At 40.5% G+C, this 14,324-nt stretch overlaps 1 protein-coding gene across 3 annotated transcripts in view; it reads left to right on the plus strand.

The window, feature by feature from the left end:
* Nucleotides 1-14,324, plus strand: part of Mphosph9 (M-phase phosphoprotein 9) — a 54,464-nt gene that overhangs the window by 8,908 nt on the left and 31,232 nt on the right. The window contains exons 6-11 of one of the 3 annotated variants that reach the window (XM_026403014.2): nt 1,178-1,301; nt 6,689-6,785; nt 8,374-8,480; nt 11,566-11,691; nt 11,851-12,311; nt 13,017-13,172. In XM_026403014.2, coding sequence (XP_026258799.2) covers nt 1,178-1,301; nt 6,689-6,785; nt 8,374-8,480; nt 11,566-11,691; nt 11,851-12,311; nt 13,017-13,172 — 1,071 coding nt within the window. Of the gene's footprint in view, nt 1-1,177; nt 1,302-6,688; nt 6,786-8,373; nt 8,481-11,565; nt 11,692-11,850; nt 12,312-13,013; nt 13,173-14,324 lie in introns of all 3 variants that reach the window. The other 2 variants (XM_026403012.2, XM_026403013.2) reach the window with 2 other exon arrangements.

Here is a 14,324-nt window from a genome sequence, read left to right on the forward strand (position 1 = left end):
TTTTAATATTTATTTTTTAGTATTTGCCTGACACAACATCTTTGTATGTGGTGCTGAGGATCGAACCCGGGCCGCGCACATGCCAGGCGAGCGTGCTATTGCTTGAGCCACATCCCTAGCCCAACAATTTTTTATTTCTCTAGTTGTACACAAAGTATAGTCACACCATTTGTGTCTTCATATATGTAATAAGTGTGTTTTTTCTTTCTTTTTTTTTTTAAAGAGAGAGAGAATTTTTTTAATATTTATTTTTTAGTTTTCAGCGGACACAACATTTTTGTTTGTATGTGATGCTGAGGATTGAACCCGAGCCGTACGCATGCCAGGCGAGCACGCTACCACTTGAGCCACATCCCCAGCCCTTTTCTTTCTTTTTTTATGAACCAGGGAACTGAAGTACATCTCCAGCCACCCCCCCCCCTTTTTTTAAATTTAGACAGTGTCTCACTAAGTCACTGTCCTCAAAACTGTAATTCTCCTGTCTTTTTGGGGGTGAGAGGGGGTGGTACTGGGGATTGAACTCGGAGGCACTGGACCACTGGGCTACATCCCCAGCCCTATTTTGTATTTTATTAGAGACAGTGTCTCACTAAGTTGCTTAACACCTCGCTTTTGCTGAGGCTGGCTTTGAACTCACGATCCTCCTGTCTTAGCCTCCTGAGCTGCTGGGATTACAGGCATGTGCCACAGGCCTAATAAGTGTGCTTTAACAGTAGAGATAATATTTAGTACTTGAAGTGCTGGGGGTGTGTTTTGGTTTTTGTTCTTGTCCATGGCCATGGACTATATGTATTGTTGGTTTTTTTAAAATATTTTTTTAAGAGAGAATTTTTTTTAATATTTTTTAGTTCTTGGTGGACACAACATCTTCGTTGGTATGTGGTGCTGAGGATTGAACCTGGGCCACACGCATGCCAGGCGAGCGCACTACCGCTTGAGCCACATCCCCAGCCCCCTATATGTATTGTTAATCACTGTTAGTCTCTTTGCTTTCTTTGCCTTTGGTAATTAGAAATTGAAAAAAGAAATTTAGGTGAATAACTAAAAACCCATCATCTTTCCCCTACTAGAAAAACAACTCCAAGCATTTCCCACTGAAGCAGTATTTATTGTGTTTTCCCTTATATGTGAAAGACAGTATCTAAAAAAAGTATCTTGGCTTTCTCTTCTTTAATAGTAAATCCATAACATCATGGGCACAGAAGCTGAAGCAGAACCAAACCAAGAGAGCACATATAGAGGATGGATGTTCAAAATCTAAGCAGGGGAGTGAGCATAGCAAGAGACCTCCCAATGAGAAGGTAGGTACTGGTCCCCTCTCTGGCTGCCTGAGCTCTTGGGCTTGCCGAATTCTCAGTGTCATAATTTTTTTTTTTGCCCTTTCTGTTAATTTGTTCAATTACAAATTTTTCTTTTATTTCAAAAGATTGAATATAATGATTTGCTGTAAATATTGCTTCTTTTGTAGCCTGGAAATTAGCTCATGAGGGATAAAATACTACAAGCATGGATCATTTGTAAGGGTCTTCTTTCTTTGTGAACTGCGAATGTTTACATTTAGCCTGAGAGTAACCCATTTAATGGTTTAATAAAACCCTTCAGGGCTGTGAGTGGAGCTCAGTGATGGGGTACTTGCCTAGCACATTTGAGGCCCTGAGTTTGATCACCCAAACAAACAGCAGAAAAACCCTTCAAATAATTCATATTACTATTAAGTTGTAAGGAGTAGTACTCTATGTATTGAAGCCTTAAGGTGCCTTTATAAAGATATTGAAATTTGGACAATTATGAATTTGTAATCCAAATTACAAGAAATTGAATGTTTAAATTGATTGTGGCCCCCATGCCAGTTTAGTAGTTCATTAAAGAGTTCTAGACATGGAGTAAGTTTCAGTACTTTTTTTTTTTTTGGCGGGGGAGGGTGGGTGGGATACCAGGAATTCAACTCCTGGGCACTTAACTCTTGAGCCACACATCCCCAGCCCTATTTTGTTCTTTTTTGTGTGTGTGTGTGTGGAGCTGGGGATTGAACTTGGGGTCTTGTGCATGTGAGGCAAGCACTCTACCAACTGAGCTATATCTCTAACTCTCGATCTTCCTGCTTCACCCTCCCGAGCTGCTGGGATTATAGTCACATGCCACTGCACTTGGCCAAGTTTCAGTATTTTGGTATAGCCTTTGTTGGTCTCAAGTATCATAGAACAGCATTACTTAGTATAATATGTTGAAATTGCGGGGCTGGGGATGTGGCTCAAGCGGTGGCGCGCTCGCCTGGCATGCGTGCGGCCCGGGTTGGATCCTCAGCACCACATACAAACAGGGATGTTGTGTCCGCCGAAAACTGAAAAATAAATGTTGAAGTTTCTCTCTCTCTCTCTTTAAAAAAAAATATGTTGAAATTGCAAAGTCTAGTCTTTCTGGAACCTGATACCTTTAGAAGTTGGTTGTTGGCTAAATCTTGATTGTCTTAAATATAGTCTTTTCATCATCCAAGGCTAAAGATCTGTTAAAGAAGTCATAAGAAGATGATTCCCAGCCTTTATAAGTAAGGCACTACTTATTTCCCTTTTTTGTACTTTATTTTTGGTGCTGGGGACTGAACACAGGTCCTCATATGTGCTAGGAAAGCATGCCACCCCTGAGCTACATCCCCAAACCCCTTATTTCTGTTTTCAACGTGTGATATTAGGCTTTCTAATATCATCCTTCTTTGAACTTTTTCAGATTTGTGTTCAGGAGGAGGGAAGTGAAGGTGAATACAGCTGCATGAAGCATAAAAACTTTTGTAACCTAGAAAAGCCCTTTGGTGCCTCCTGGGCAGTTCTGTTCTTTTGACTCATATGCTATCAAGGATGAGCTGTCCTTGTGTGTGTGATAGCATGCAAACTTTTGGAGACAGATAAAAACCACTTTTTTGATGTTGTTCTTTTCATACGTTGGCATCAATGGAGAATGTTCTCTAATGTAGTTTCTTCTGTTGTTTGGAAGGCCAAAACTGAAACTCCATCTCTAAAAATTTTTTTTTTTTTTGGTACTGGGGATTGACATCATGGCCTCAAGTGTACTAAATACCTGCTTTTACTGCTGAGCAACACCCCCAGCCTCAAGACTTTTCTCCTTTGTGTTATGTATTTGGTGGATTCAGTGGGTTTTTTTGTTGTGTTTTGTGATTGAATCTCAGTCTATATTTGATGTAGTCCAGTGGTTCCCAAACTTTACTGCACATTAGAACCACCTGAGGAGGTGGAAAAACATACTTATCTCGGCTGCCAGGCCCAGGTGTCCTGACTGCCTTGGCGTGGGGGGGTAACCTGTGTTTGAGGAGTTTTAAAAGCTCCTCAGGTGATTCCTATGTGCAATGCAGTTTGGGAAAGGCTGGCCAGCCTAGCTTTCCTCCTCAGGTCAAGGGTGAATCAAATTAATTTGATTTGCTACCGCTGCCTACCTGTTGCTCAGAAATGCCCTTCTGACAGCATCTCTCCCCTGGCATCTGCAGGGCAGCCAAGAATCTGGCAAGAGGTGATGGTCCCCTCTGAGTCTTTTCCTTTTTTTTGGTTATCTCCTATGCATGTTTAATTTTTCATTTTTTTTAGGTGAATGATATATTTGGTATTGAATTATTTGGGGGAAATCAAGTTTCTTTGTATTTCTGAACTTTGAATGATTTTGAGGTGTGCTGGTTGGTGAATCAGAGGCAGCACACTTGAAATGCATTCTTCCTGCATAATTCTGGCTTCACAGAGTGGGCACTTTCCTCTTGATCCTCTTTCCCTGTTGTTTTCAGTTTCATTCTAAAGGGGGAATGCTTATCAGATTCTCTTCTGATCTAATTTTCTTTTTGCACAGTGCTGCTTTATTTTGAGTAATAGCTGCTTTGAAGTACATCTTGAAATTGTATATTGTTTAGCAATAAGTGTTTTCTAGAGCTCAAGTTGTTCTTTGTTTCCTTGGTCCTTTGTCTTGGATAGAAGTGAGTCACCCATTTCCCAGGCTGTAGAACTTCTGAGTGTTTCTCCAGAGGGGCCCCTTGACTTGCAAGATTAGCAGACCCTCGTGCTCAGCTTGGACTGGCTTCTTTTTTTTTTTTTTTTTTAAAGAGAGAGTGAGAGAGGAGAGAGAGAGAGAGAGAGAATTTTTTTTTTAATATTTATTTTTTAGTTCTCGGCAGACACAACATCTTTGTTGGTATGTGGTGCTGAGGATCGAACCCGGGCCGCACGCATGCCAGGCGAGCGCGCTACCGCTTGAGCCACATCCCCAGCCCGTTGGACTGGCTTCTTGAGCTCAGAGGGTTTATGTTTTAGAAGGGCTTTTTGTTGCACTATGCTTATATTTTCCTCCAGAGCAGGACATGTTTTCTTCAGTGGTGCCTTGTCTGCCTTCTGCGGGCAAGCTGCTGTGTGCAGGGAGCCCTGCGCCTATGGTGTCCACCCAGTGCACTGAAGCTTGTGCTTCAGTGCGGCAGGGAGAAGTGTTCTACTTGGGATTGTTAGATTTGGACTTCTCCAGCCACCTTTCCTGGTCCAATAGGTAGGAGTTTTTTTTTTTAATTTTTATTTTAGTTGTAGATGGACACAATACCTTTATTTTTATGTGGTGCCGAGCGAGGATCGAACCTAGGGCCTCCACATGCTAGGCGAGTGCTGTACCACTGGAGCCACAACCACAGCCCCAGGTAAGAGTTTTAAGAAAGGAAGTAGATTGAGGAATTTGTCTCTTGAAAAAAAAGAGGCTGAATGGTGCTTTTTAGGCTCGTGTGATTAACGTCCTCCTATAGATAAAGTGTTGTCATCTCAGTTACTGTTGCTCCTGCAGTGACTGCATGAGTGGTCGTAAGCAAATACAATTTAAAGACTTTTAAGAGGGCTGGGCAGAGTCAGAGAATGTGAGTGAGGTGACCTGGGTGGATTTCCCCATGTAGAAAAGTTGTTTAGTTGCTGGGGGGTTAGCCCAGGGAGTATATTAACCTCTGGAAATCATTTTAATTTTAATTTTTCTTTTCTGTTTTTTTTTTTTTTTTTGTACCAGGGATTGAACTCGGTGGCACTCAACCACTGACCCACATCCCCAGCCCTATATTTGTATTTTATTTAGAGACAGGGTCTCACTGAGTTGCTTAGCACTTTTGCTAGGCTGGCTTTGAACTCGTGATCCTCCTGTCTCAGCCTCCTGAGCTGCTGGGATTACAGGTGTGCACCATGGCACCTGGCCACAACATTTTAAATTTGAAAACCTCTGTGAGTCAAGGATAAGATCTGTTTTCCTGTGACCTCAAGGAGTCAATAAACTAGGATTTACAAGGTGGAAGCTATTGAAAGATGCATTTCTACCTAATTAATACTATCTAGAAGTATTAGAGACAAATTTAGGCTTACTTTTAGATTCTAGCATTACACTTTATAAAAATGGTGGAGTTCCAGGCACAGTGGCACATGCCTGTAATCCCAGTGACTTGGGAGGCTGAGGCAAGAGGATCACAAGTTTGAAGCCAACCTCAGTAATTTAGTGAGGCCTTGTCTCAAAAAATAAAAAGGACTGGGAATATAGCTCAGTGGTACAGTGCTCCTGGGTTCAATCCCCACTACCAAAAATTAAAATTTAAAAAAAAAAAAAACAACTTTTTAACGGGAATGAAAACTTTCATGATGGAGGAACTGATAAGAAAAGCTTCCATGGGGCCAGGTGTGGTGGCGTACACCTGTAATCCCAGCAATTTGGAAGGCTGAGGCAGGAGGATTGCAAGTTTGAGGCCAGTTTTAGCAATTATTGAGACCCTCAGCAACTTAGCAAGACCTTGTCTCAAAAATAAAAAGGGTTGGGGATGTAACTCCATGGAAAAGCACCTCTGTATTCAACCCCCAGCACCCCCACCCAATATAAATAAATAAATAAATAAAGGTTCTATGGAAATATCCATGATACATATCTCTGTTTGGAAATAGATTTCTTGTGGCAATCAGAGAGATTGTGAAGAGAAGTTAATACAGTATTTTTATCAGAATGGATGATAATAAGCATTTTTAGCCTTTTTTGTGTCTAATAACCAATTGTGTATAAGAAATACTTTACTATTTAAGGTTCATATTATTGATATGTGATCTTCAGAATTAATTTGATTTGTTATAGTTGTAACAAAACAAATTGTTAAACATTTATTTTTATCCTTTCATTTCAGGCACCTCAAATTTCTTTTGGAAGTAGACAGCAAATGATAAATACATTTTTGTTCTAAACTCATTAGACTCAAGTTTTCTCTTTGTAGTTTCACAGAGAACCAGAATGAACTTATGAATTACACAGGGGCAGGAAAGTCCTTCACTGTTGGTCCTCTTGCTTTGTGCTTTTTTTTTTTTTTTTTTTTTTTTTTTTTTTTTTTTTTTTTAAAGAGAGAGTGAGAGAGAGAGAATTTTTTAATATTTATTTTTTAGTTTTTGGTGGACACAACATCTTTGTTGGTATGTGGTGCTGAGGATCGAACCCGGGCCGCACGCATGCCAGATGAGCGCGCTACCGCTTGAGCCACATCCCCAGCCCTGCTTTGTGCTTTTATAACTAGGGAAAGCAGGACCTTCTTCCTCATGGACACACTGTAGGTCTTTACCTGGTGTGGTGCTGGTGGTCACTCATTGGGTCAGTGGTGTGTATGCAGTGATTTTAGTGGTCTGGTGTTTTCTTTCTTGACTTGCAGTCTGATTTTGCTGCTGCTGCTGCTGCACACCCTCGTGCTTTTTACCTCTCTAAACCAGATGAAGATCCAAGCTCTTGGATGTCTGATTCAGGAACAGGTATGGAAAACTTTTAATTTTTGGATTTTTTTTTCCTTTTGCCCGCAAGGTTCTGGTTTGTTGGTTTAATTTTTTTTGCAGCTGGCTGCATTTCCCACTCCATAGTGATACCACACTTAGGGTAGGAGTATGGTTTGTGTGAAGGTGCCACATGTTGTGGCATCCCCTGGTAGCCATGACTTTCTTGCTTGCATTAATAAGTCTGTAAGGACAGAGGAATGAGGTACTTTTGCAACAATTTCAAATGGCTGCAAAAATCATCTCAGCCTTTTTAAGTTTCTCCAGAATGAATTAATAAATTCAGAGCCTCTGTGAGCCATTTTATGCAATCCTTGGTGAGCTATTCTGGTCTGAGTGGCTGACAAGTTTAGATAGCTCTTCTCATCTTTATATATTAGGGCTCCCTTCCTTTTTTTCCTTTTTCTTTATTTCCCACATCTAATTTATGAGGATGGATTAGCTTTACCTTACAGGTATCACAGGATCCAAGCCAGTTTCACCTCCTTCCCTTCTGTCACCCGTGGAAGGCCTCCCCTCCCCATTTCTGCAAGCTTCCTAACAGCCCTTGCTTCCCCCCCCCAATCACCCTCCAACCTGTCCTCAGCAGAGTGGTCAAAGGGATCCTTTCAGAAGATATGTTAGGTATGCGATTCCTCTGCCCTGAGGCCTGCAGTGGTTCCCTGTTTCCTCAGTATAACAGAGATCCATGAAGCCCAGCACGCCTGCTCCAGCGTAAGCCAAGTTCTCATTTCAGGGCTTTCTCATCAGCTGCTTCCTCTGATGAAAGTGTTCTTCTCTCCATGTGGGGAGACTTCCTCGAATGGTGAAAATGGCCACATACCTAGTAATCGCTACCCTCTCAGCTAGCCAACCCTGATCACCCTATGAAAATAGTCCTGCCTCCTCCCTGAGCCATATCTATTATGAAACTTTACGCTGAGTGCTTGTCATCTTGCAACCTCCTGTGTATCCTGCACTTGTTCACTTCTCATTCCTTCTGCCTCGCAGCCTGGCACAGTGAAAGACATTGTCTGTTTTAAAATGTATTTTAAGGGCTAGGGCTATGGCTCAGTGGTAGCGCACTTGCCTGGCATGTGTGAGGCACTGGGTTCGATTCTCAGCACCATGTAAAATAAATAAAGGTCTATCAACAACTAAAAAAAGAATAAAATAAAATAAATAAAAAAGTAAAATTTATTTTAAGCCAGGCACGGTGGTGCATGAGGCCCTAAGCAACTCAGCGAGAGCCTGTCTCTAAATAAAATACAGAATAGGGCTGGGGATGTGGCTCAGTGGTCGAGTGCCCATGAGTTCAATCCCTGGTACCCACCCCTGCAAAATGTATTTTAAGTTGCACTAATTCATTTGGCTTTTAATAATATCTGTTTTAATATTTGCATCATTAAGTCAGGATTCTGACATGGTAAGGCATTTATTTGATTCTTTATAAAAATTCAGCTTGCTTTCCCCAGGTAGCCAGAAGCTAGTTCCTTGCTATTTTTCATCTTCCTTACATAGTTATAGTTATTTTAGAAAGCACTTTTGCTCTCTCCTCACTCCTTGTTGTTCTGTGCATTTGTCATGTCAGGACTGACCTACTGGAAGCTGGAGGAGAAGGACATGTATCGCTGTCTGCCTCAATCTTTAGAGAAGACATTTGTACCCTGCACCTTGGCAGACGTGTCACCGAACCAGGTAATGAACGTACGCAGGTGTGTTTGTGTTTTGTGACTGTAGTTAAGTTCTCCGTTGTAAGTTCTGTATTAGACTCATATTCCTTTGCTTATGAATTGTGTCTGACGTTTATTGCCTGTGTGATTTTAGAAAGCTTACTTATTAAAATGGAATTAAAAATGACCAGTTAGTGTTGTGAAACTAAATGAAATGCTTTCATGCCTATCTTCAGCTATTAACAACTTCCCTTTTTCCAAGATCTTCTGATATTGATTTTCCATTCTGTCACATCTCCCACTGATCCATTTGTATCACAATTATGGGAAAATTAATTTGCTCTGTTTTCTTTGAATAAGAAAATAATATTTCTTTCTGTAAACATTTTATTAAGTAACAACCAAATATTATTAAGAACAACCAAATAAATAATACCATCTTGGATGTGTGTGTGATGTACATACTTTATTTCTGTATTTTGATCAGGTAATGAGAGACAGTAGACTGGGAAAGGAGAGAGAATCTAAGAAGCCAATGGTGAGGTAAAAAAATAGTGACATGTAGGAACAGACCGGGTAGTGGGGACATCAAGGTATTTGTAAGTATCAGACTCAGAAAGTGACTGGAACTAATATCCCAAACTTCAGGGAAGAAACAGAGACAGATGAACACAAGAGTTGAATGAATTTTGGGGAGGTGGGATAAACTGAGACCCTGTTTCAAAATAACGCTTTTCTTTTCAATTCAATGTTGGTTTCCATGTTTTTCTACATATCTTTCCACCACCAACAGTGATTCAATGGTTGAAATGGTGATTGAACAATTCTCTTTTTTTTTTTCCCTTCTGGTGCTGGGAATTAGACCCAGGGATGCTTTACCATGCAGCTGTGTCCTCAACTATTTTGAGATAGAATCTCACTAATTTGCTGAGGCTGGTCCTAAACTTTCAATCCTCCTGCCTCAGCCTCCCAGGGTGTGAGATTATAGGTGTGTGTGCCACCACACCCAGTGGTTCGACATTTCTTTAAAAAAAAGGCCATGATACTGAGTTTTACCTATAGTAATGGCTTGCTTTTGACTCCCCTATAAAAATCATTGCTAAACATGGGTGGTTAACCCTTTCCTTAAATAAGGGCTCTCAGAAATTCTTCTGTAGTCTCCAAGATTTTTATTCTAAGCTGCTAAGACCTATTTGAAGAGTTATGATGGTTTTGATATTTGCTTATGAGCAGGCAGTGACCATTATGTCACAACTGTTATTTGACTTAAAGCAATTGAAAGATGCCATTAATTACCGGAGGCATTCTCACTTCAGAATATTAAAATATGAAAGAAAAGAATATCATAAAAGTAGTGAAAATAGCATCTTATTGTCATGAGCTCTAAGTGTGAATGCCAGCTGCTCACTCAGGCCACCAGGCAGGGACTCTTCAGGCTGTAGCCTATAGCTGGAGTGCTGCTACTTGTCATAAACTTCAGGACTTGTGAAGGGCCTTATGGTCACTGAGTAGAATTCCAAAACAGGATTATGGGAATTGTACATTGTAAAGGTTTAGTTTTTAACAGATTAATGTCTTTATTGCATGCATAAAAAGTATAATTAATTGTCCTGTTCAAAAGCTAGTTATAGGTTTTATTTATTTATTTAAAGTTGTTGATAGACCTTTATTTTATTGTGTATTTATATGTGGTGCTGAGAATCAAACCCAGTGCCTCACACATGCCAGGCAAGTGTGCTACCGCTGAGCCCCAGCCCCAGCCCCTGGTTATAGGTTTTATTAAAAAATATTAATTCATGGTAAGCCAGGTGTGATGGGACCTGTGGTCCCACCTACTTGGGAGGTTAGGTAGAGAATTGGTAATCCCAGGAATTTGAGGCCATCCTGGGCAACATAAAAACAGAAAGGATTCCTGGTATGCTGCAGGCTTTGTAGGTCTGGAAATGAGATATAAGCTCAAAGCTGTATGACGAGTATCCTATCAGCAGATTTCTTGTTGGATCTATAATTTCATTTGTGGTAACATCCATAGTTTAAATTTGAGGCCTAGGTTTAATTGGTACCTGTGTCACAACCCATGGGTCCCACCTTGAAATAATACGACCCTAAAGATTTACTATTTAAAGCTTTATAGTAATTCTGTGACATTTATAGCATAGTAGAGCCCTTGAGCCATATCCCCAACTGTTTTTATTTTGAAATAGGGTCTCACTAATTTGCTGAGGATGGTCCTCAGAATGCTTGAGAATGATTTTAAGCTTTAGAAATTAGTGTTGAGTCTTATTTTAATAATTAAAGAAGTTTATTTTTATTGATTAACTTATTTTCTTTAATTTTTTTTAATTGTAGATGGATACAATACCTTTATTACCTTTATTTATTTATTTATGTGTGGTGGTGAGGATCGAACCCAGGGCCTTATATGTACAAGACAATCGCTCTGTCATTGAGCCACAATCCCAGCCCCTCTTTATTTTTTTATTATCTGCTATAATAAAATAAGTAAGATAATCAAGGGAGGAAAGGGTTTTTTTTGGCTCTTGCTTTCAGAGGCTTGTTTGTGATTGCTTGGCTGTGTTGCTTTGGGGCCTGTGGTGAGGTTGTATGTCATGGCAGGAGCTTGTGGCAGAGAGTACTGCCCGCCTTGGATGCCAAGGGGCACAAAGGAAAAGGAAAGGTCCAGGGTCCCAACATCTCCTTAAAAGGGCCCACCCCCAACTTGACTTCTTTCTACCAGGCCTCACCTCCCAGTAGCGCTGTCAGCTGGGGATCATCCTTCAACACATGAGCCTCTAGGGACATTCAGAATCCAAATTGTAACAGGAATTACCAAGGGGTCATATTCTTTGGAAGTATTCATAGGCTGCTAGATAATTTAGGTTCAAATTGTCCTCTTGGTACTCATTGTTAGGAGATATGAAATTTTTTAATTCTGAAGCAACTTAACATAGGAAATTCAGCTTCCAAACTTGTATTCTTAATCTGACTGTCTAGATTTTCAGTTTATTTAAAAGTCTTTCAAAAAATTTTTATGGTTCTTATCTTGATGTCAGTAAATTTTTTTCATTGTTGATGATACCAGTTAAATAATTTTGTTTCATATCTTTAAGTCTAATACTAGTAATGAGATGAAGCTCCGATCACTGAAGGATATTTATCATAAAAAGCAAAGGGAAAACAAGCAGTTACCTGAGAGGAATCTCACTTCTGCTTCCAACCCAAACCATCTTCCAGAGGTAGAGCTGTCACTGCTGAGTGGAAATGAAAGATGCTTCTGACGCTGACTCTTACCGTGAGCTTCCTTGTCCCCAGGAGGTGTGAAGCCTACTCACTGAAGGCGAGCAAAATGCCTGAGTGTGCCAAGGGAAACTTCTGGTTGTCTGTCTTATTTCTAGGTCCTTACTCTAGATCCGACGTTGCATATGAAGCCAAATCAGCAGATTTCGGGGATTCAACCACATGGCTTTTTGAATGCTCTTGATGACAGAATATCCTTTTCACCAGACTCTGTTCTGGAACCAAGTGTATCTAGTCACTCTGACATCGACTCATTTTCACAAGCAAGCAATATCACTTCTCAGTTATCCGGATTTCCAAAATATCCTTCAAATGCAAAAGCCTCATCAATGGATTCTTGGAAGAATCATGCATTCCAAAGTGAAAGTAGGACCAGTTCCACATTTCCTTCAGTGTACACTATGACGAGTAACAATATCTCAGTCAACACTGTAGATGAAGAGAACACTGTCATGGTAGCGTCAGCCTCAGTCAGTCAGGCCCAGCTTCCAGATGCAGCCAACAGTGTCCCAGAATGCATTTCATTGACTTCCCTGGAAGATCCCGTGATATTGTCTAAGTATGTATTTCAGTGATGGCTTGTAATGTTAACAGATTTTCTGTGATGTCTGATTGAATGATGAGAATGATTTTTTTAAAAATATTGTTTTTTAGTTGTAGATGGGCACAATAGCTTTATTTTATTTATTTATTTTTATGTGGTGCTGAGGATCGAACCCAGCACCTCACATGTGGTAGGTGAGCGCTCTACTGCTGAGCCACAATCCCAGCCCTGAGAATTATTTTTATTGAACCTTAGTAATGTATAAAGATTTAAAGATATAGCAAGTAATCTGTCTTTTTTCACTTTATTATCAGCTTTTGGGGGATTAGAGACAACTGCTGACATAGCCAGTAAACGGGGGATTGAACTCATGGGCACTCGACCACTGAGCCACATCCCGAGCCCTATTTTGTACTTTTCAAATTTAGAGACAGGGTCTCACTGAGTTGCCTAATGCCTTGCTTTTGCTGAAGCTGGCTTTGAACTTGTGATCCTCCTGCCTCAAACTCCTGAGCTGCTGGGATTACAGGCCTGTTGTGTATTTTTATATCTTTATGTCTAGAGGATGCTGAGCACACGGAGCATCTGCTTGTTTCCTTGGGGTGTGCACAGGAAATAGACTGCACTTTGCCCATGAGAATGAGTGTGCTCTTGGTTTCTCCTGTGGGAAGGAGAGGAGGGATGTGCTTTCTCAGTCATGTGCTTCACTCTCACCAGCAGGATTAGGCAGAACCTGAAGGAGAAGCATGCTCGGCACATAGCTGATCTTCGAGCTTATTATGAGTCAGAAATAAATAGTTTGAAACAGAAGCTGGAGGCAAAAGAAATTTCTGCAGTTGAAGAGTGGAAGAAAACCAATCAAATTCTTGTAGACAGGTAAAACTTACATTAACTATGAAGTTAGTGTTTTTCCAATTCGGATGTATTGCCTCTACATAAGTACAATCTATGTTGTGATAATAAACCTTCTGAAAACATGTACTTAGGATTCGAAATTTTAACAGATACATTTCCTAAGTAATTTTTTTTTTTTTTTTTTTTTTTTGGTACTGGGGATTGAACTCAGGGGCACTCAACCACTGAGCCACATCCCCATCCCTGTTTTGTATTTTATTTAGAGACAGGGTTTCGCTGAGTTGCTTAGCATCTCACAGTTGCTGTGGCTGAATTTGAAATTGCAATCTTCCTGCCTCAGCACCCAAGCCTCTGGAATTACAGGTGTGTGCCACCTGTGCCCAGCCACCCCAGCTTTTTTCAAACTGAAAATTGCAAACAGGGTCATATATTGCAAGCCAGCTGTGATACCAGATATTATGTCACAGTTGCAACCCCGGGGACAATGTTCTCTAGCATGGCAGAGTCAGTGTGGTAATAAAAACAGTAGAATGCAGTTAATATGCACTTGACTCTCTAAGTGGTCTTTCTTACAAGAGCAATCTTATTCCAGGGTGGGATATACCTAAATGATAGAGCACCTGCCAGGCATGTGCAAGACTCTGGGTTCAATCTCCAACCAGACCTCCCAACCCACTAAAAAAGACCAGTTTTTCAGTATTTTATCTTTGAAGGGTATTAATGCATAGTGGTTAGAAGCATAAACTCTAGAGCCTGAGTATTTGGCTTTAGAATCTCAGCGAAGGGGCTGGGAATATAGCTCAGTGGTAGAGCATGTTCTTTGTATGCATAAGGCCCTGAGTTCCATCCTCAATACTGCAAAAAACCAAAAGGTTCAGTGAGGCCCCTTACCCCCATGGGACCTTTAATCTAGGAACCCAATTTTCTTAAAAAAAAAAAAAAATTTTTTTTTAGTTGTAGTTGGACACAATACCTTTATTTTATTTATTTATTTTTATGTGGTACTGAGTTCCGAACCCAGCTCCTTGAATGTGCTAGGCAAACGCTCCACCGCTGAGCCACAATCTCAGCTCCTAGGAACCCAATTTTCTGTCTTTGTTATCTCATCTGTAAAATGGTACTGTTGATCATCATAACTCATAAGATTGTGAGAATAAATGTAATACGTTTAAC

This window comes from Urocitellus parryii, chromosome 3 (genome assembly GCF_045843805.1).
Source record: "Urocitellus parryii isolate mUroPar1 chromosome 3, mUroPar1.hap1, whole genome shotgun sequence".
Taxonomy (NCBI): domain Eukaryota; kingdom Metazoa; phylum Chordata; class Mammalia; order Rodentia; family Sciuridae; genus Urocitellus; species Urocitellus parryii.